This window comes from Telopea speciosissima, chromosome 1 (genome assembly GCF_018873765.1).
Source record: "Telopea speciosissima isolate NSW1024214 ecotype Mountain lineage chromosome 1, Tspe_v1, whole genome shotgun sequence".
NCBI lineage: Eukaryota > Viridiplantae > Streptophyta > Magnoliopsida > Proteales > Proteaceae > Telopea > Telopea speciosissima.
Genome location: NC_057916.1, coordinates 27,808,541 through 27,830,108, shown reverse-complemented (window position 1 = coordinate 27,830,108; position 21,568 = coordinate 27,808,541). Strand labels below are relative to the sequence as shown.

General features: G+C 37.8%; 1 protein-coding gene and 1 long non-coding RNA gene across 3 annotated transcripts; one reads left to right on the top strand and one right to left on the bottom strand.

Moving 5' to 3' along the window:
- Positions 1 to 23: 23 nt before the first annotated feature.
- On the top strand, positions 24 to 21,013 carry LOC122663419 (ATP-dependent zinc metalloprotease FTSH 10, mitochondrial-like). 2 transcript variants are annotated; one of them, XM_043859116.1, is made up of 8 exons: positions 24 to 170; positions 320 to 557; positions 669 to 740; positions 3,424 to 3,554; positions 15,964 to 16,449; positions 16,744 to 17,511; positions 20,020 to 20,247; positions 20,403 to 21,013. In XM_043859116.1, exons 1-8 carry the CDS (start codon positions 108 to 110, stop codon positions 20,880 to 20,882), a joined length of 2,466 nt encoding a protein of 821 aa, XP_043715051.1. In that variant the 5' UTR covers positions 24 to 107; the 3' UTR covers positions 20,883 to 21,013. The 2 variants fall into 2 exon arrangements, with proteins under 2 accessions (XP_043715051.1, XP_043715040.1); XM_043859105.1 differs by having other exon boundaries at positions 3,421 to 3,554.
- LOC122663420 lies at positions 5,604 to 21,045 on the bottom strand. Its single transcript, XR_006333110.1, has 3 exons — positions 20,962 to 21,045; positions 12,775 to 12,779; positions 5,604 to 5,617 (listed from the first exon to the last, which is right to left on the bottom strand). It is a non-coding gene; the product is annotated as an uncharacterized LOC122663420 (long non-coding RNA).
- Positions 21,046 to 21,568: the final 523 nt, after the last annotated feature.

Here is a 21,568-nt window from a genome sequence, read left to right as displayed (position 1 = left end):
CGAATTATTCAATTTTTTTCCTTTTTGGCTTCTTCGATTCCTGGATCTGCTTCTTCAGGGAATTTTCTCCGTTAAATCATTTACTGCTTCATGCTCAGATTGAACGAATGATGATGCTTTCTAGAATTGGTCGTTCCCTTTCACGATCGGCACGATCGAGCTTCCAGCAGGTAAGATTCTTTCCTAATTTTTCATTATTCGTTATTTTTAGTTTATTCCAATTATTTTTCTCTTCTGTTATTCCAATTGATTTTATCAATTTGATTAATTTGGACTTCTTCTCATCCCTTGTCGTGAGCCGGTAATTTCCGTTTTGCAGAGCGGATTTTTGGGTGGTTCTGCCGGAAGGACTGCCATTCTGGATGAAGCGCTTCTGCAACCTCTACATGGGCCTGCTTCCCTTGGGGCTGAGGATGTTAGGTTAGGATTTCATAGAGGATATCTGACTTTCTTAGGAGCGAAGAAGGAGCTGAGGACGCACTTGTCGGATTTGAATTCCATTATAGCAAACCCTAGACTTCGACGATTTTTTTCTGATAATGCCGGCAAAAAGAGAAGTAAGGATTAAATCAACCGTATAGTTTACGTGGCTTTTAATTTGACTTCATTCATAGCTTTGTTTTGACTTCTATTCCCCTCCTTTTTGGTTTCTCTCTTGTGATTTACAGACTACGAAAATTTCTCTCCAAAGGGTAACAAGGAAATTCCCAAAGGGAACAATCAAAAAACCGAGTCAAAAGGTATGTGACCTGATTTTGTTATCGCAAAATCAACTACATTGCTCCTTTCTTTTTTTAATTGGTAAAATACCAAATGGAAAAAATGCAATTGATTTTTCTGTTCGCAAGAGAGTGTTGAAAAGGATAAGATACGAGTCTAGAGGAAATTCTTGGAAAATTTCACAGATGGAAGATCCATTATACGCATAGTTATCAAGGCGGCAAAGCGACCATGGCGTTTGAGGGCCTTCCTAAGCACCTTGGCGATAGGGCGGCTACAAGGTGTTGCCTTGGCGAGCAAGGAGTTCTAGTGTTCCTTTTTATATAACCATTTTATTAGGTACAAATAGCATATTAATTTTTATATAATTCTACTTATATACTAATATGAAAGAATTGAAGTACATGATCAAGGAATTGCAAAATAGCATAATCATAGAATTACAAAATCAGTGAATCACATAATTACAAAATCAATGAATCACATAATTACTTACTCACATGATCACAGATGGCATAACTTACAATAACAGATGCATTTCATAAATTATACTAAGAAATGCACAATTTACATTGAATCACGAAATTACAGCAACAGCCAAAGCCACTGGCCACCACTAGTAGAAGCCAGCCATAGAAGAATAAGGTATAGGAGAATAAGAACAATAAAAAAAAATAGAAGACGGTCAGACACGGAACAAAGAAGAGGAAGAAGCTAGAAGAATAAAAGGAAAAAATGCAGCTGCCAAAGCCACCGGCCAGTGGCCTGAAGAAGTGCTGCTGGCCGGAAGAAGAGAAGAACTGAAACCGAAAACAAGGACACTTACTGCTGGCCGGAAGATGCTGCTGGAATGCCAGAGTAAAGGAAGACAGCGGTGCTGGAAGATGTAAGAGGTCACCGTTGCAAAGGGAAGAAACACAGAGAAGGTTAGAAGAAAAGGGTTTAGACTTTAGAAGAAGAAAAAATAAAAAAAGGCATAACACTTCCCGTGGAAGCTGGAGATGTCGCCGGTGGGGGTGGAGGCTGGAGATGGTTAGAGAAAGGGTTTAGACTTTAGAAGATAGAGGTTTAGAAGGAAAAAGAAAAAAATAAAGCACAATACTTACCTTCAAGGCTGGAGATGTCGCCGGACGCCGGTGGAGGTTGAGGCTGGAGATGGAGATGTTGGTGGAGAGTGGAGAGGTTAGAAGGGGTTCAGATTTTTGAAGGAAAAAAGAAAAAAAAACCACAATACTTACTAGGCTGGAGATGTCGCCCCCTCGCCGGACGCCGGTCGAGGATGGAGACTGAGAGGGACTGAGGAGTGAGGTCTGAGGGAGTCGCGACAGTCACCCTCGCCGCTGCTTCTTTTTCTCCTTTTCTCTTTCGCAGGTTCTCTTTCTTCTCTTTTGGTTATGGGTGAGACGGTGAGGAGTGAGGTCTTTCGTTTTTTTTTTTCCGTTTTTGTTTGGCTTAGGTGATTCCATGTAACGCAATGTACAGAAATAATGTATACAAGCCGATGAAAATATAAGAAATAGAATAAAATTCTACATATTTTAATTTTGCTTTGTTTTTAAATGATTCGGTGTATCGCAGTATATGAAAATCATATACACAAAACAAAAAAAAAAAAAAGGAAATAGATAAAATGCAAAAAGAATAATAAAGTAATGCCTTTCCACTAAGGCGCCTAAACACCTTGACCCTTGAAAACCGCGGGCGACGCCTTAATAACTATGATTATACGTCTCTTTAAAATAAGTTAAACATATAAACAGGCTTTACAATTTGATTACAGTGTATTGATTTTGATCTGAACATCTGAACAGAAATGAATTTCTCATTGACTTTGGATATAGCATTAGTAGTTACCACGGATATGAAAACATCTTCCAGAATCACTTATACGGATAGGAGAAAAGCCACAAAATCATTGTATTTAGAACTAGTGCATATTTCTGTCATCCATGTGAAATTAGATGGTGTATCCGTTGGAGCGAACTTAATTAATTTTACATATTCTCTCTGTCTCTCTCTGATGATGGTGAAAACTCATATGAAGAATAAGGAAAAAAACATAGAAAGCAGTGCACTTGGAAGAGATATGCTATATTATAGATTTTATGTTCCATTGCTTTGGTTATGCATATAAAAGGCTATTACTGCCCAGTGTGATGTAAGTCAATTATTGAAACACATGGACATTCTTGTGATGGGAAGGCATTTATTAGCAAAACCAAGCCATTTGTATAAAGACTACTGCTGCTTAGTATGGTCTGAGCCAACTATTGTGGTACATGAGCTTATTGCTGGGAAAAGCCATTTTTTGGGGAGACAAACACTGTAAATCCTCTGCATTTATTGTGTTACATTTCATTAAGTTGGGGATTATCTGATTAGGCAAGCATGTTTCAACCACATTGAGCCTGGTAGTGATAAAACTGAATGATGGATGCAAAACTCCGTGAATGATGGTTCGGGTTGATCAAAGTTTGCTTGTTGATATAGCAGGCTATTGGCTGTGAACTTGTAAACAAAAACACTACAAAAGTGGTGCTACCCAGAAGTTGCTTTAAATTTCCTTTGACAGATTAATTTTAGCTTCTTATCTGATTTTTATCAGTTTCTATTCAGTCTATATGCTTAGTTTGTTCCTCCATGATAAATGGACTTTGTAACGCTCTGCATTTAGTTATTGTTTATACCTCCCTTTTCCAGAGGATTCAAGCACAGATGGTCATGGGAGTTTTCAGGAGAATTTCATGAAGCAGTTGCAAAACTATTTGACTCCTTTAATGTTTATCGGTTTAGTGCTTTCATCGTTCTCATTTGGTCCTCGTGACCAGAAGCAGGTCAGTTCTTTTTTTTACTCGTGAAATATTTCGTCCTTTTTTTAGTATATATGTATCTCCACTGTTTCATTTCTCTGAAAAAGATAATTGGAATTCAGTTTTTGCATGATGTTAGGTTTATTAGGATGACAGTACCTATACTTTTATAGTTTGTGAACACAAAACTCTTGGACACATTCAAGCTACAACTTTCTTCTGCACAGACAAGTGGCAGTGATTCATTGGTTTTATTTTAGTTTTATTTTTATTTTTTTTAGGGGGGGGGGAGGACAAGACCTGATCATTGCACATCAAGGGTGAAATGATGGAGCAATTATCAATGTGGTCCTTACAAATCTTATGTGGGCTTGAGTTTGGATATAACTAAACCTTTTTTTATCGCAAGTATTCTGCTACAGTTAAACCTTGGTGATCAGCATTGTCGGTTGTCCCTTTGCCTTCATATAAAGTGTTTAGAGCATAATTAGTGGTTATTGGGGGCATCTTTGCAGCTAGTTTCAACTTTTATTCAACTTTATTGTTAAATAGTTGACTTGAGCTTCTGGTTGATAATTCCTTTCAACCAATGGGGAATCATGGTTTAAATTCCTTTCCTCAAGCGTGTATATGTTGCAATACCTTATGGAGGCTTGGTTCATAGTTGTCACAACGGCTAGGCAACCCAAGTCGTCGGAGGGGTGCCTAGGCCTAGGCTTACAGTATACTATATGTAATAGAACAATGATAATTTTATATAATTATATGCTTATATGCAACAGAGGAGCCTTATCGTTGCAATATGATATAATTATACTGGTATTGGTCTAATATGAAAAAACCAACATATAATCATAAAAAACAAAGCATAGGATATAATATAAGCATATTCATCAAAAAAACAAAACAATAAATATAAATTAACGTAAACTCGTGAAGTGTCAACAAGGCGTGTTATCACCTTGGATCCAAGAAAGAGCTTGGACACCTACCCGGTGCCTAGGCAATGCCTTGAAAACTATGACTTGGTTTATTTCACTATGGATCAGTTGAGGCAGAAGTTTGAGAGAATATAGACTAAAATCTTGGAGATGTTGCTCTGAATGAATCGCGGTTCAATGTTCTTAAATGTGTGGTGTTTTTCCCTTAGTAGTAGAAGTCTTTGTGATAACATCTGGTGCACTGACAACAGTAAGATGGGTTGGGCAAATGCATGTCAGGCTTTGATGGTAGATGTCCAGACATGAATGGTAGAGGAAATAGCACAGAATGTGTTGGGTATAGAGTCTCACTTCTTGATCCTTGCTTGTGGATTAGTGTCTCATCAATCTGATGCAGGAAATTGTTGGAGTTCACAATGCAAAAAAGAAGTTACGATCTTGAAAGTATTCATATGGTTGAAGAAACAGAGTTTTCATCCAAAATGAAATGAGGGAGAGTGTCACCTTCAATGGTTTTTGTTAGGTTCCTTTTAGGGCAAGAAACAACAATTTTCTTGAAGAGTTCTGAATAGAAATTTAGAGCAAATGAAAAAAATGAACTATTTATGCTAGCTGCTGCTGTTATGCATTCTCTTAAAAGTGCCCCCCGAGTGGAGGTTCCTATGTGCTTAATTATTTGGGTTGTTGTGTATCAAGTTTGGAATACCCAGGCTGCTGCCTACAGCTAGTATTTATAGGAAAACTAGGGTTTAGGTCAGATGGGCTAATTACTAGGTTGCCCCTCACAGCTTGAGCCATAATACAAGTAGGATTATATTAGAACATATGAAGGGATATTACCATAATACCCTTACATTCTCTTCCTATGTTCTACATATAACCACCACACATGTATAGAAATCATTGTTCAATCAGTAATTGAATCAAAATAAATTGAATAAGTTGAATAGTAACAATCCAATGAATCAAATAAGTAAACTTCAAAAAATAAATCTAGGATTTTAGATCAAAACTAAACTCAACAATAAATCCAAAGTTCCACATGCAAGTGGCTAAACCAAAAGAAATAGACAAAAGGAAAAGTCCTTGCAATCCATGTGACTTTACTCATCAAGTAAGTCATCCTCATCGAGATCTCCCGTTCTCCTCCATCTTCTCCATTCTCTGTAATTTGTCAAATATGAATTTCATAAGATAACATGAATTCAATCATTTGTGCAATAGTATCTAGTTCAACAATAAGAACTTAGTACATTCCATATATGGCTGAAGGTAAATAAAAAACAATAAGCATCATCATCAAGTTTCTTTACAAGAACTCGATCCTATATAGTCTCTATTACAAGGACCATACCATGTTTTCATTTGGAATACTGTGTTCGTCATATCAGTCATAGATTTATGTTGTATCATCAAATCTGGAATGGTACACCATACTATGAAAGACATATCATCAAATTTGGAATGACATAAAGACTAGCACAATATCATTGAAACATATCAGACATTTTTCATAATCCTTTGTGGAATAACGAAGTAAGGAAACTTCACATGAAAAATTTTCTACACCATCAAATTTGGAATGGTTTCACAAACCCCCATACTTAGTAACCTAATTAAGTTATCTGAAACATATAAACTGTCTCGAATGCTTTCTAAGGCTAGATGAGATTCGAATAATTCAAAATAATACTGGGTTAGGTTAAGACCTGACTAAATGGTCTTTAACCCCATCTCCCCCGTAGTTTTGAATGTTCGATCTTTGGTCAATCCCTTTGTAAGGGCATCTGCTGTATTATCCTTTGATCTCACATCAATCAAAGTGATAATCCTTTGTTCTGTTCGATAATTCAGCATGGTCTGTTTCAGCCTAATATGTCTCCTCTTACCATTAAAGAGTGAATTATTCACTATCGTCTTTGTTGCTTGATTAGCACAGAATATAGATATAGAGTTTAACTTTAAATTCCTCAATGGAATATCCATGATCAGATCCTTTATCCACTTTGCTTCATCCCCCGCAGAAGCTAGAGCATAAAGTTCCGATTCCATAGATATGACAGAGCAATACCAGTCTGTCTCTTGGACTTCCATGCTACAGCTGCTCCTCCTAGTGTAGATACATAACCACTGGTGGATTTGCTGTCTCCTAAATCTGAGCACTAAGATGCATTAGAATATCCTTCCAAAGTTGGAGGATGTCCAGTATAACATAGAGCAGAACTTAGAGTACCCTTAAGGTATCTCATCAGCCTCGTCAGGGCATCCCAATGCTCTTTTCCAGGATTACTAGTGAAACGACTTAGCATGCCTACTGTAAAGGCTATGTCTGGCCTAGTGCAACTCATTGCATACATGAGACTATCAATTAGTTTAGAATATTCTAACTGATTCACGGTGTCACCTGTGTTAGGTTTCAACCGTTTGTTATAGTCATAGGGCGTCTCAATCGGTTTACAATCACTGTATCCCCAACTAGCTAGTAGCTTCTCAATATAATGAGACTGACTAAGGGTGATCCTTTGCTCACGGAAGCTTACTCTCATCCTAAGAATGGTGTCTACCACACCAAGATCTTTCAAGTCGAATTCTTTGGACAAGGTTTCTTTATTGTTACTCACTACAGAGAGATCAGAACTTAGAATCAACATGTCGTCTACATACAAATAAATAATTGCGACCTTGTTTGACTTAGACAAAAAATAAAAGGCATTTATCTGAGTTGCTGGTCTGAAAACCAAGGCTTTTTACTGTCTTGTCAAATTTCTCATGCCATAATTTAGGTATTTGTTTAAGACTATAGAGAGATTTGTTTAATTTACAAACTCTCTTTTCAGAACCTTCCATGACAAACCCTTCAAGTTGGTTCATGTAGATTTCTTCTGTTAGGTCTCCATTTAGGAAAGCCGTTTTTACATCCATTTGATGCACAACATAGTGCTCAATAGATGCTATGGCAAGAAGAATCTTTATCGTTGCCAAATGGCAGACCGGGGAGTAGATGTCAAAATAATCTTTCCCACGTACCTGGGTATAGCCCTTAGCTACTAATTGTGCTTTATACTAGGCTATAGACCCATCCGGATTAAGTTTCTTCTTCAGTACCCACTTACATCCTATTGCCTTAGGCCCTCTAGGCAGATCAACAAGGTGCCAGGTCTCATTCTGCATTAAAGAGCTCATTTCCTCATCAATGGCTTCTTTCCATAGCAGTGAGTCCCTAGATCTCATCGCTTCCTTATAGGTGGATGGATCAACCTCTAAATGGTAGGTCACAAAATCCTCACCAAAATTCTTGGGTACTCGATCTCTAGTAGATACTCTTTTAGGCTCTGATTCAGGGAGCATTGTGGAAGTAGTGTCAGAAACAATTAGTTCAGATTTCAAAGGTGATTCTGTAACCATTTCAGTCAGACCAGGCAAGGTCAGACATTTATCTTTGAGGAATTTATCCTCAAAGAATATAGCATCCCTAGATTCTATCATCACAATGGTTGATAGATCCAAAAATCGGTCTGCAACACTGTCTTGTGCACAACTTAGATACACACAAGTGTTTGTTTCAGTTCCCACCTTAGGTCTCCTAGGGTCTTGTATCCTAACATAAGCTATACAATCCCAAACCTTAAGAGTGTCCTATCTACAGGGATGGTCGTCCTATCTACAACGATGGTTATGCCATAGTTCATAAGGTGTAGAAGTTAGTTTTGAATGTGGTAGTCTATTTAGAATGTGATTTGCAGTCAACACTGCTTCTCCCCAATAGCAAGAGGGTATGCCAGTTGTCAATAACATGGAGTTTAACATCTCTGTTAACTTCCTGTTTTTTCTTTCAGCTATGCCATTTGATTGAGATGAGTAAGGAGCAGTAGTTTCAAGGATAATGCCCGCAGAGGCACAGAATTCCTTGAACTCTATCAATTTGTATTCTCCTTCCCTATCACTCCTAAATCTTTCAATTTTCAAGTTCAACCGATTTTCTTTCCTTTTCTTGAAATTTTTAAAATTTTCAAATGCTTCATCTTTAGATTTTAACAGGTATAAATGACAATATCTAGAAAAATCGTTTATAAATGTTATCAAATACGTCCGACCTCCTCTAGTTGCGTGACTTTTAAAGTCACAAATGTCAGAATGTATAAGTTCAAGAAGTTGAGTGCTCTTAGAAACCGATGTGAAAGGTTTTCTAGTTATTTTGGTTTGAGCACACACTTAACATCTATGAAATCTAATTGAAGTGTCTAATGGTAAATTATGAGTTTTAGCTAGTTTGAGCATTTTCCTATAGTTCACATGTCCTAACCTACAATGTAGTATTTTGGGATCTAGTGAAATGTGGTTAACCTGGTTTATTGTCTTATTAGCTAAACTCAACCTAAACATACCATTCAAATTATAAGCACATCCAAAATAAAAAGAGTTAACAGACAGTGTTACTCTACCACTATTAAAAATAATAGACATGCCAGCATCAAACAAAATTCCAATTGAAATTAAATTCTTTTTAAAACCAGGATAGACTTTAACATTTTTCAAAGTAAGTAGTTTACCTGATGATAGAAACAAGTTCGCTGTCCCTTGTTGAGCCACTTCCACGACGTCTCCATTTGCAACAGTGACAGTCTCTGCTACTTGAACATCAGTTAGCAGGTTCTTGCTATTGCAAACATGACAAGTCGTTCCAGAGTCTAACTACCAATCTGAAGATGTATTGGCCAACCCCTTACCCTTGCCAACCATGGCAACGAAGTTAGTAGGCTCAGTCTTGTCCACCATCATGTGAACTTCCTTCTTTGGTGGGTCAGTGTTCCCTCTCTTAGGACCCCTACACTCAAATGCATAGTGACCCCACTTTCCACAATTGTTGCACTTGCCCTTCTTTTTAACGTTAGTCTTTTTGGTTTTCAACTGTTGGGGTTCTTTCTTAGGTGGTTTGGACTTCCTAGGATTTTTCTTGGGTTATTAAAACTAAATTGGCAGATGTCTGTTGTTGTTTCACCATCTCCAAGTTGTTCCTGGCTCTGTTCTCATCTTTGATTCTAATGAACCGTTTGAGATCATCCAGCCCCACCTGTGTTTTCTTCCTATACATCTCAGTTTTAAAGGAAAACCAGGTAGATGGTAACTTGAAAATAGTGGCACCCACTAAGAATGCATCAACCATAGGGATATTCTCTTGGTTCAATTTTGTTCTCAAGTTCTCAAAGTCTGTTACTTGAGGAGTGATTTCCTTGTCTTCTTGAAACTTGAAATCCATGAATTTATCAACCAAGTGGATCTTTGATAGTTCCTCCTCCTTTTTGAATTGGGCATCTAAATTGTCCCAAATTTCCTTAGCAGTCTTGAACTTGCTATATGTTTTTGCAAGTCTATCTGACAAATAATTCAACAGATAGTGCTTGCATAAATCCTCATCACTCGCCCATTGGTGTTCCTCAATATCATCATAATCATTGAAAATACCCTACGGTGTAGAATACATTCAAGTATTTTAAACCAAACTGAGTCTTCCGTTTCCATGTATTGAATTCAGATCCACCAAAGGATTCTAGTTTTGTCATCTCAAACGGAACCGTGTGTTTCTCCATCTCAAATTATTTAGGTTTTCAAAAATTAATTTTGAAACCAAAATCAAAACGTTCGCACCTGAGAAAGTTTAGAGACTGGCGAAGCTGGGCGGAGAGGACAGATCGAAGAGTGCTGCGTGCGCAGGCAGAGGCGCTTCTTGTTCGCTGGTGCCGCATGCATTGCTGGTCACGGTTGATGACCGAATCTAAAAATAAAATTTCTGCTCACCTTTTTTGAACCAGGGAAAAGCTTCTGACAAGATTCGTTTACTTCTTTTGTCTTCCGGTTTTTTTTTGTTTAAAATCAATCAATCAAGTCAAAACTTGATTAAAGGCTTTGACTAAGGAAAAAAAAAAAACAAAAGCTTTCTCAAAAAACGAAATCCTAGAAACTTCCCTTTCTCTTTTTAAAAAAAAAAATAAACTAAGTAATCAATGCTTTGTCTCTTTCACCTTTATGTCAATCAATCAAATCAAATCAAACTTTTGGCTTTTTGGCTTTTGAATCGGCAGACTTTCTAACGCTCTCTTGATTCTGCTTTTGGTTTTCCTTATCAAAACAATAAAGAATTGAAGGGAAACTATAAAGCCGATCACACGAGGGAGGCCAGGACCGTGATTCCCGATCTACAAACCAGAGTCGATCAACAATCGCATGAGGGAACGTTGAAGGCAAAACCGTGAGGCACGACTGAAAACCCAAAGTCGATGAACAAACTGTAGCCGTGAATGACAAAGGTAGCGCACGATCAAGTCGAACACCGAAACCGATGGTTCTTCAAAGCCGATTACACAAAAATAAAAATTTTAATGCTTTAAGATTGTTAGGGTTTAGGGTTTAAGTGTTAGGGTTTAGGGTTTAAGCACTGGTTGCTTAAAGCATTACACCCTATGTATAAAGTTTGGAATACCCAGGCTGCTGCCTCCAGCTAGTATTTATAGGGAAAACCAACATATAATCATAAAAAACAATGTGACCTAAACCCTAGGCAGCAACCTGAGTATTCCAAACTTGATACACAGGGTGTAAAGCTTTAAGCAACCAGTGCTTAAACCCTAAACCTTAACACTTAAACCCTAAACCCTAACAATCTTAAAGCATTAAAATTTTTATTTTTGTAATCGGCTTTGAAGAAGAACCATCGGCTTCGGTGTTCGTCTCGATTGTGCTACCTTTCTCATTCACGGCTATAGTTTGTTGATCGACTTTGGTTTTTCAGTCGTGCCTCACGGTTTTGCCTTCAACGTTCTGGCGTGTGAATGTTGATCGACTCTGGCTTGTAGATCGGGAATCACGGTCCTGGCCTCCCTCATATGATTTCCCTTTAATTCTTTATTGTTTTGATCAAAGGAAAACCAAAAGCAGAATCAAGAGAGCGTTAGAAAGTCTGCCGATTCAAAAGCCAAAAGTTTGATTTGATTTGATTGATTGTCATAAAGGTGAAAGAGACAGCATTGATTACTTGGTTTATTAAAAAAAAAAAAAAAAGAGAAAGGGAAGTTTCCAGGATTTTGTTTTTGGCAAAAGAGTTTGTTTTTTTTTTCTTAGTCAAAGCTTTTAATCAAGTTTTGTCTTGATTGATTGATTATAAAAAAAAAAAAAAAAAAAAAAAAAACGGAAGACAAAAGAAGGAAGCAAACGAATCTTGTTAGAAGCTTTTCGAAAGCTTTTCCCTGGTTCAAAAAAGGTGAGCAAAAATTTTATTTTTGGATTTGATCATCAATCGTGACCAGCAGCTCACGCGGCACCAGCGAACAAGAAGTGCCTCTGCCCGTGCAGCTCTCTTGGATTTGTTGTCTTTGCCCAGCTTCTCCAGTCTTTGACTTTCTCAGGTTCTCCGTTCCTATCAGGTGCGGTCGTTTTGATTTTGGTTTCGAAATTAATTTTTGAAAACCTAAATAATTTGAGATGGAGAAACACACGATTCCGTTTGAGATGACCAAACTAGAATACTTTGGTGGATCTGAATTCAATACATGGAAACGGAAGACTCAGTTTGGTTTAAAATACTTGAATGTATTCTACACCGTATAGGGTACTTTCAATGATTATGATGGTATTGAGGAACATCAATTGGCGAGTGATGAGGATTTTTGCAAAGACTATTTGTTGAATTGTTTGTCAGATAGACTTGCAAAAACATATAGCAAGTTCAAGACTGCTAAGGAAATTTGGGACAATTTAGATGCCCAATTCAAAAAGGAAGAGGAACTATCAAAGACCCACTTGGTTGATAAGTTCATGGATTTCAAGTTTCAAGAAGACAAGGAAATCACTCCTCAAGTAACAGACTTTGAGAACTTGAGAACAAAACTGAACTAAGAGAATATCCATATGGTTGATGCATTCTTAGTGGGTGCCATTATTTTCAAGTTATCCTCTACCTGACATTCCTTTAAAACTGAGATGTATAGGAAGAAAACCCAAGTGGGGCTGGATAATCTCAAACGGTTCATTAAAATCGAAGATGAGAACAGAACCAGGAAAAACTTGGAGATGGTAAAACAACAACAGGCATCTGCCAATTTAGTTTCACAACCCAAGAAAAATCCTAGGAAGTCCAAGCCACCTAAGAAAGAACCCCAACAGTTGAAAGCCAAAAAGACTAGCTTTAAAAAGAAGGGCAAGTGCAACAACTGTGGAAAGTGGGGTCACTATGCATCTGAGTGCAGGGGTCCTAAGAAAGGGAACACTGACACACCAAAGAAGGAAGTTCACATGATGGTGGACAAGACTGAGCCTACCAATTTTGTTGCCATGGTTGGCAAAGGTAAGGGGTTGGCCAGTACATCTTCAGATTGGTGGTTAGACTTTGGAGCGACTTGACATGTTTGCAATATCAAGAACCTTCTAACTGATGTTGTTCAAGTAGCAAAGACTGTCACTGTTGCAAATGGAGACGTCATGGAAGTGACTCAACAAGGGACAACGAACTTAGTTCTATCATCAGGTAAAATACTTACTTTGAAAAATGTTAAAGTCTATCCTGGTTTTGAAAAGAATTTAATTTCAATTGGAATTGTGCTTAATGCTGGCATGTCTATTATTTTTAATAGTGGGAGAGTAACACTGTCTGTTAACTCTTTTTATTTTGGATGTGTTTATAATTTGAACGGTATGTTTAGGTTGAGTTTAGCTAATAAGACAATAAACCAGGTTAATCATATTTCACTTGATCCCAAAATACTACACTGTAGGTTAGGACATGTGAACTATAGGAAAATGCTCAAACTAGCTAAAACTCATAATTTACCATTAGACACTTCTATTAGATTTAACAGATGTAAAGTGTGTGCTCAAACCAAAATAACTAGAAAACCTTTCACACCGGTTTCTAGGAGCACTCAACTTCTTGAACCTATACATTTGTGACTTTACAAGCTACACAACTAGAGGAGGTCGGAAGTATTTGATAACATTTATAGACGATTTTTCTAAATATTGTCATTTATATCTGTTAAAATTTAAAGATGAAGCATTTTAAAATTTTAAAATTTTCAAGAATAGGGTAGAAAATCAGTTGAACTTGAAAATTAAAAGATTTAGAAATGATAGGGGAGGAGAATACAAATTGACAGAGTTCAAGGAATTCTGTGCCTCTGCGGGCATAATCCTTGAAACTATTGCTCCTTACTCACCTCAATTCAATGGCATAGCTGAAAGAAAGAACAGGACATTAACAGAGATGTTAAACTCTATGTTATTGACAGCTGGCATGCCCTCTTGCTATTGGGGAGAAGCAGTGTTGACTGCAAATCACATTCTAAATAGACTACCAAATTCAAAATCGACTTCTACACCTTATGAACTACAGCATAACCATCCCTGTAGATATGACACTCTTAAGGTTTGGGGTTGTATAGCTTATGTTAGGATACAAGACCCTAGGAGACCTAAGGTGGGAACTAGAACAAACACTTGTGTGTATCTAGGTTGTGCAGAAGACAGTGCTGCAGATCGGTTTTTGGATCTATGGGCTTTCACCTGTTGGCCTGATTGCATAAACTTCTTTGGCTGTTCTTTCTTAATGTAGCATTGACCATCATGAATGGAAGATTTAAGTTCTACCTGCCTGGGTATGAAGCTTCTGAATAGAAACTATAACATATACTTAAATAAATCCCTGGCGGTTGTTACTTGGTGCGGGACTACTATTACATCTCTCATTATATAGGGCTCTTTATAGTTAACGTTACTAGGGCTTTTTATATGGCTGGGGGTGTGCTTTTACATTCCCCCCCCCCCATGTAGGTGTATCTTTAAAAAATAAAATTATAATAGATTGGCAATGTGCCTGAGACCAAATTGCAAATCAATGTGAGTAAAACGATAATACAGAAGTCTTCCCACCCGTTGGATTTTTCATATCAGAACAAGGTGAGTAGCCTTATCCAAGGATAAGACTATTCCTTTGATGTGGGGTTGATTTTACATATTTCGGAAATCATTAAGTGGCACTTCAAAGTATTTTATCTCCTGTGTTTTGCTGGCCTCTATACGTTCTTGATACCTTGTTGCATTCAATGCAATTCCCACCCACCCTGGCAGCTCTTTTACCTGATTCCACCAGTACTGCTTAGCCCCTGGTGATTCTCAACTGAATTGAACAAATTCATTTTCTACAGACCAACGACACCTCCTAATTCGATCTTATGATATTATAGTGGGCCATCTGATTATATCCTCAGTGTAGTTACCATGTTTGACCCATCATAGCAGAATCTAATGATCTCACTTGAGATTACCCAAATGTTTTGATTCATACAGGGGCCAGAATTGAAATATATATGTGATTCTGGTTAAAATTGTAAGGTCATAAATCCTTACAGTTTCTTATATATTATAAAGACTACTAGAAGTTTGGTAGGATTATTTACTGTTGACATGGTCTGGAAGTTTTCTTTATTTAGTTTAAAATTACGTTTTCTTCGTAAAGTATACACGATCCAATAGCTATAAGAGTGGCAAGTGGAAAAGAAATTTATATGAGAAACTGACAAATAATTATCTATTCGGTAGATAAGAAGCAAAATATGGGGAAAGGCAAGATTTGTCTTTTGATTTCTATCTAGAACAATAATTGTAAAGCTCTTCAGAATGCATGAGAATCATTAAAACTTCATCCAAAACTTGGTTTTGAAGCTTGAAAAGAATAGTTTTTTTTTATCTTTGCTGGAAATCCCAAACAAGATACTATCTGCTAAGTATATACTAGCAGCTCCTAAGTAATATATAAAATTTTAGTGTTATTCTTAAATTGATAGCCTCTTAAATGTAAAAGGCATATCTACCAATAGTATAAGTCCTTAGATTGTAGACTGTACTGCTATCTGCATATGCTTGGAGACACTTTGATTGAGAGTTTTAATTGTGAGTGAAGGAGAGGTGTTTTGATGTAGGTGCACTACCTTGGATCGACCCAAACCCAGTTGGGTATCCAGTTGGAGATGAACCGGGTCCAGTTTGAGTCTTGGGTCTAGTAAGATTTTTAGGAAGTTTATTTTATTTGGGAAAGTATTATGTAATCTTTTAATTTGGGTAGGATATGTTGGAGATCGATAGAAAGTTATTTCAGTTGTCTTTGGTTTTTGTCTTTGTTTTTTCCTTTAAATACTTGCATTCTAACCAACGTGAGAACAGATTGAATAGAATGGAATAGTGAAGTGTTTGTGAGTGCCTGTGTAGCCAAAAATGCTTGTGCCATCTTCTTCTTCCCCCCTTCCCTTCTTCTTGTGCGTTCTTCTCTCCCCTGCAAATCTGATTTCTTCTAAGATATTCCTTTCCCCCCACCGGCCCTCCACCATGTTTGTTGTGGTTATGAACTCTTTCTTGTTTCTCACTACAATCATTTGCAGTTTCATAAATGGAATGTAAACTTCTGATTCTGATTCTAATGTAATAAAATTTGAAATTTCATTTTGCAGATCAGTTACCAAGAGTTCAAGAACAAGCTTCTAGAACCTGGTCTTGTGGATCAAATTGTTGTTTCCAATAAATCAGTTGCAAAAGTGTATGTCAGGAGCTCCCCCCGCATTTCCAATCAAACCAATGATGATGTTATCCAAGGATCTACGGATGGTACCCACAGTGGAGGAAATGTGAGTCAGTACAAATATTTTTTCAATATTGGGAGTGTTGAATCCTTTGAGGAGAAGTTGGAGGAAGCCCAAGAAGCATTGGGGATAGACTCTCATGATTTTGTTCCTGTAACTTATGTCTCTGAAATGGTTTGGTATCAAGAGTTGATGAGATTTGCACCAACAGCTTTGATTTTAGGATCTCTATTGTACATGGGACGAAGAATGCAGGGTGGTTTTGGCATTGGTGGCAGTGGTGGTAGAGGTAGCCGTGGAATATTTAATATTGGAAAAGCCCATGTGACTAAACTGGATAAAAATTCCAAGAACAAGGTGAGTTATGCTTTTCAGTTTCTTTGATTTTGGATTGTTTTTATCTGAATAATCTGGCCAAGAGGGATTCTATAGTTTACTGTTTTTTTCTTCTATTTTGAAGTTGGTACTGTTTTCCATTAGCCAGTGTCTTGTCTTTATTTCTTGAGCCAGTTCCTGTTCTCCGTACTGCTGGAAATAAGGAGTAGTTAAAAAAAGTTATTTCCTTTAGCCTTCATCCATGTAGCATAAATTACTCAAGAGTATCTTTTCTATTTTATCTTAATAACTAATTAGTTTTTTGTGGTTCTCTAGGTATATTTCAAGGATGTTGCTGGTTGTGATGAAGCAAAGCAAGAAATTATGGAGTTTGTGCACTTTCTCAAAAACCCTAAGAAATATGAAGATCTAGGAGCAAAAATCCCAAAAGGTGCCCTTCTTGTGGGTCCTCCAGGCACAGGTAAGACACTTCTTGCAAAGGCAACTGCAGGTGAATCTGGTGTTCCATTCCTGTCTATATCAGGTTCAGATTTTATGGAGATGTTTGTTGGGGTTGGGCCATCTAGGGTTAGGAACTTGTTTACAGAAGCCAGACAATGTGCTCCCAGTATAATCTTTATTGATGAAATCGATGCAATTGGTCGAGCAAGGGGCAGAGGAGGCTTGACAGGTGCCAATGATGAGCGTGAAAGTACACTTAATCAATTGCTTGTTGAAATGGATGGATTTGGAACCACTGCTGGAGTAGTTGTGCTTGCTGGAACTAATAGACCTGACATTCTAGACAAAGCACTCTTAAGGCCTGGTCGGTTTGATCGCCAAATAGCCATCGATAAACCTGATATCAAAGGCCGTGACCAGATTTTCCAGGTTTATCTGAAAAAGCTCAAACTTGATCATGAACCATCATATTTCTCTCAGAGACTTGCAGCCCTCACTCCTGGATTTGCTGGAGCCGACATCGCAAATGTTTGTAATGAAGCTGCTTTAATTGCTGCGAGAAGTGAGGGAACACAGATCACGTTGGATCATTTTGAGGCAGCTATAGATAGGATAATAGGTGGTTTGGAGAAAAAAAACAGGGTGAGTTTTCTTTCTGCGTATTTCTTTTTGGCTATTTTTGTGCTGCGTTATATGATACATTAGTTGTTTCTCCATTAGGCTGAAGTTCATTTCATGCTGCTTTTGACGTAATGAGCATATATAACAGTTTAGTTATCATGGTGCCTAGGAGAGCAAGAGAATAACCCGTGATCATGGTGCCTAGGAATGGCCAAGGCACCAAGATGAGCATTAGATTTTATATCCCAGGGCCATATTTTCTTAGTTTAGCTGCCTAGCTGGTACCTTCTTCCATGTTGTTAAAGCTTTTGATGAAATTCTTGATTCTGTGATGACAAATGCTTGGGATTCTGTTTGTTATTGCTGTGTTAATCAGAGGAAGCTCAGGGTTATCCAGAACATTTTTCTAGTATCTTAGAAGTTTATTTCCATGGCGGTTTTCCAAATTCTTAGTTTTCTCAGGTTTGATGAATTGCTATCCGAATCTGTGGACCATAGTTTAATAAATTCTTAATGGTGTCTTAGAAGGTGACTAATGGGATATGTAGGATACATAAGATTTTCATGGAACTGCAGATTTTTGAAATTAATATGACGGGTGGTAGGATATCCCAAGCCCTTTTTACTGGATTTCTGGACAGCATATAATTTTGGAATTAAGGGAATTATCAGTAAATGCAAGAATATGATGTCTATGACATTATTTTTTTATCAATAGCAAAAAACTTATTGCAGGAGAGGAGAGAAAACGTATAGTCATACAAGGCCAGGTAGGCTAAGCAGAAAATGTATATGTTGCTATGGGAGTACGGAGTACCTCCTTGATTATGTGATGAAATCTCCAAGGGCCTCCTTTTCAGAATCAAATGATCCAATTGCAATGGGAAATCTTTTTTTAGCTGGTAATCCCTTGCCTACAAGGCAAGCAGTATTCCTTACTACATGTAATGTGGGAGGATCAATTCTCTGACTGAACTGCCAATACAAGGCCCGAAGAATGGGTCCCTGCATCCTAACCCGCTCAGGGCCTATGGATTTTCAAAAAGCTTTTGACACAGTTGAATGAGGGGACAATGCCCTGGATTTTCCCTTTCCTCCTTGTCTCCTTCCCACTCTCTCTCTACTGCGCTTTGGGGGGGGGTTGTCATGGAGGTTGTGGAGATGAGCTGATGGACAGTAGACCAATCTTGTCTGCTGTTGACTATTTTTGAGAGAATCGCCTACACCAAAGTTTTTACTCAGTCAAGATCTGTTGGTTGAACATTGTTTGATAGAAATAAAGGCTTTGCCAGTCTTCCTTGATTAGTTGGTGGAAGGGTGTGATTTTTGAAGATTGCTATTTGAACAGTAGTTGTTTGTTCTAGAATTAAGCTACATATGTTATGTTTAAAGACTCCTTGGATCCACATGCCACTAAAATGAAACCTAATATATTGATTGTTCGAGATGTTGCATCATAGGGAAAGGCCCATTTCTCCATCTAACAATACTCCTTAAAGGACTTGGGAATGCTTTGGTGGCTGATGTGTAGTTGGAGACCTTGTGGTTGTATATGATGACTAGTGGAGGTCCTAGTTACCTGCTTGTTTCATAGGTTTGCTTGGTGAATCACTTTCTTATGAGCACTAGTTGCTCCTTCCTCTACTGAAGAAGGAATATGATGCGAATCATCAATTTAGAAATCAGTGTCCCTCACCTTGAGAGGATCTTTGGTTCCTTGGAAGTAAAATCAGCAGAAGAGGTCAAGGTTTAAACAGAGTGTAGGTTTACCATCCAAAACAGGAGCATGCAACAGTATAGATTATGCACACTTCCCTTCCTTTTCTCCTTTATTTCCAGTTAGTTCTGCACATGGTGTTTTGTTGGTGAAGATCTTTTAGGGCAAGTTTTTCAGAATGCTATTAACAAAAGATTAAATAGAGTGTTGCTTTTCTAGGATATTTTTTGCTGCTTTCATTTGCTTTCCTATTGCTGTTCTTTATTCTTAGATATATGGGCGAGTGTTTTTTAGGATTCTTTTAGTTCTTTCTTCTTGAAAAGACGCTATGATTTTTTCTTTTTTGACTGCTAAATTCCCTGCAGCTGTGGATCTCTTTAATTGCATATGGCACTCTTAAATTTTAATAATCTTTTGATTAGTCAAGTTATGATCTATTGAAACCGAGACTGTTTTAACGATAATAACTCATCTGACCTCTTAACTAAATCTATGGAAATATTTGTGTTCCCTTGGATTTTCGTTTCTCATCCAAAAATTGGGAAAAGTCTTACTGAAACTTCCACCATGGGTTGCTATTGATGTTCTAGGTAAATAATTGTTCATTTAACAGTGCCCCCAGTAAAGGATTTTTTTCGAAGTAATCAGGATAATTGTATAAATCTGTTGACTTTTCCTTATAGTATCAAAACTCTTTTTTTTATCCATAACTGGAAAAGCTTGCAGAAAACATGAATCTCCTTTATTGCTCCTGAAACAAGTCACTTTATTCCTCTTCCCTTTAATCATTCCAACCTCTTTTGGCTAAGCAGGTAATAAGCAAGTTGGAACGCCGGACCGTTGCATACCATGAATCAGGTCATGCTGTTGCTGGGTGGTTCTTGGAACATGCGGAGCCCTTGCTCAAAGTGACAATAGTTCCACGTGGTACTGCAGCGCTTGGTTTTGCTCAATATGTTCCAAATGAAAACCTTCTAATGACCAAAGAGCAGCTCTTTGATATGACATGCATGACCCTTGGGGGCCGAGCATCAGAGCAGGTACTTCTCTCATTACATGGCAAAATGTTTACAACTTGAAAAATCTTGAACCAAAGAAAAGAGACTTGAAGTGTGTCTCAAACTACAGATTTTATCCTTTCTTGTGACTTGCTTAAGCCATTTCACTGTGACAGATTGTTGTTCCTCTTTTGCAGGTTTTGTTGGGAAAAATCTCAACAGGAGCACAGAATGATTTGGAGAAGGTGACCAAGATGACTTATGCCCAGGTGGCTGTCTATGGTTTTAGTGACAAGGTAGGTCTACTCTCTTTTCCTCCTAGGGAGGATTCATATGAGATGATCAAGCCATATAGCAGCAAGATGGGGGCAATGATCGACAATGAGGTTAGGGAATGGGTAGGCAAGGCCTATGAACGCACTGTGCAGCTGATAGAGGAGCACAAAGAACATGTTGCACAGATTGCTGAGCTGTTGCTTGAGAAAGAGGTCTTGCACCAAGAAGACTTGGTTAAAGTATTAGGGGAGCGTCCATTCACGTCAGCTGAGCCCTCAAATTATGATAGGTTCAAGCAAGGATTCCTAGATGAAGAAGAGAAGAATACACAGACCACAGAGGCAGGGACTGTGGAGGACGATGGGTCATCTCCTATTGGACCACAGGTTATCCCAGCGTAATAACTGGAGAAAATTTTGTGGTTGTATATGACAAAAAAGGACATTTCCTTTCTTTTTTTCCAGGCCCCTTTGGATGAACTAATTGTACAAATCAACATATTTGCTAGTGTTAAATTATTTTGTAATAGCATGCCTGGAGTAGCTTCTTTCTTCAGTTGCTATTGTTATTATTATTATTATTATTAGGAAAAATGTTTTCCACATGGGCCTTTTAGGATGGAATCTTCTTGATGGTCACACCCAGTTTTGCCATATAGAAGAGTGATGTGGCAAATCTGGTAGAGTGGTCCAATGAGGCTGTGTGTTAAATTTCAACCTCAAATTCAACTATTTACCTTTGCATCAAATCTCATACCCTCCCATATATGTCCATCCACTTTCACTATAGTTTGTGCACCCTCTTGTAAGGTCTAGGTTTTTTCAAACCCATTTTTTGTTCCTTGGCAAACTCAGGTTAGTTTGGAATTGGTGTGTAAGCCGGGGACCACCTAGGATGCTTATTTGTTCACAAATTTTTAGTGCCATCCAACCTTCCATGTGGCAGGTTTCGGTGAAACAAATTACTTTAACATTAACGTAGAAAGAACTAGTTCCTATAGGTAACCCACATTTGTGTCACATGGAAACATAGTGTGGCATTTATGACCGTGGATATATATCATCAGGGATGGTATAGATTAGTTATG

Bases quoted from the DNA above. Each gene is read 5' to 3' on its own strand.
- LOC122663419 (XM_043859105.1), top strand. From the start codon at position 108: ATGATGATGCTTTCTAGAATTGGTCGTTCCCTTTCACGATCGGCACGA. The intron at 741-3,420 runs GTATGTGACCTG...TCCCTTTTCCAG, and splicing joins TCAAAAAACCGAGTCAAAAG to AGGATTCAAGCACAGATGGT. The intron at 17,512-20,019 runs GTGAGTTTTCTT...TTGGCTAAGCAG, and splicing joins GTTTGGAGAAAAAAAACAGG to GTAATAAGCAAGTTGGAACG.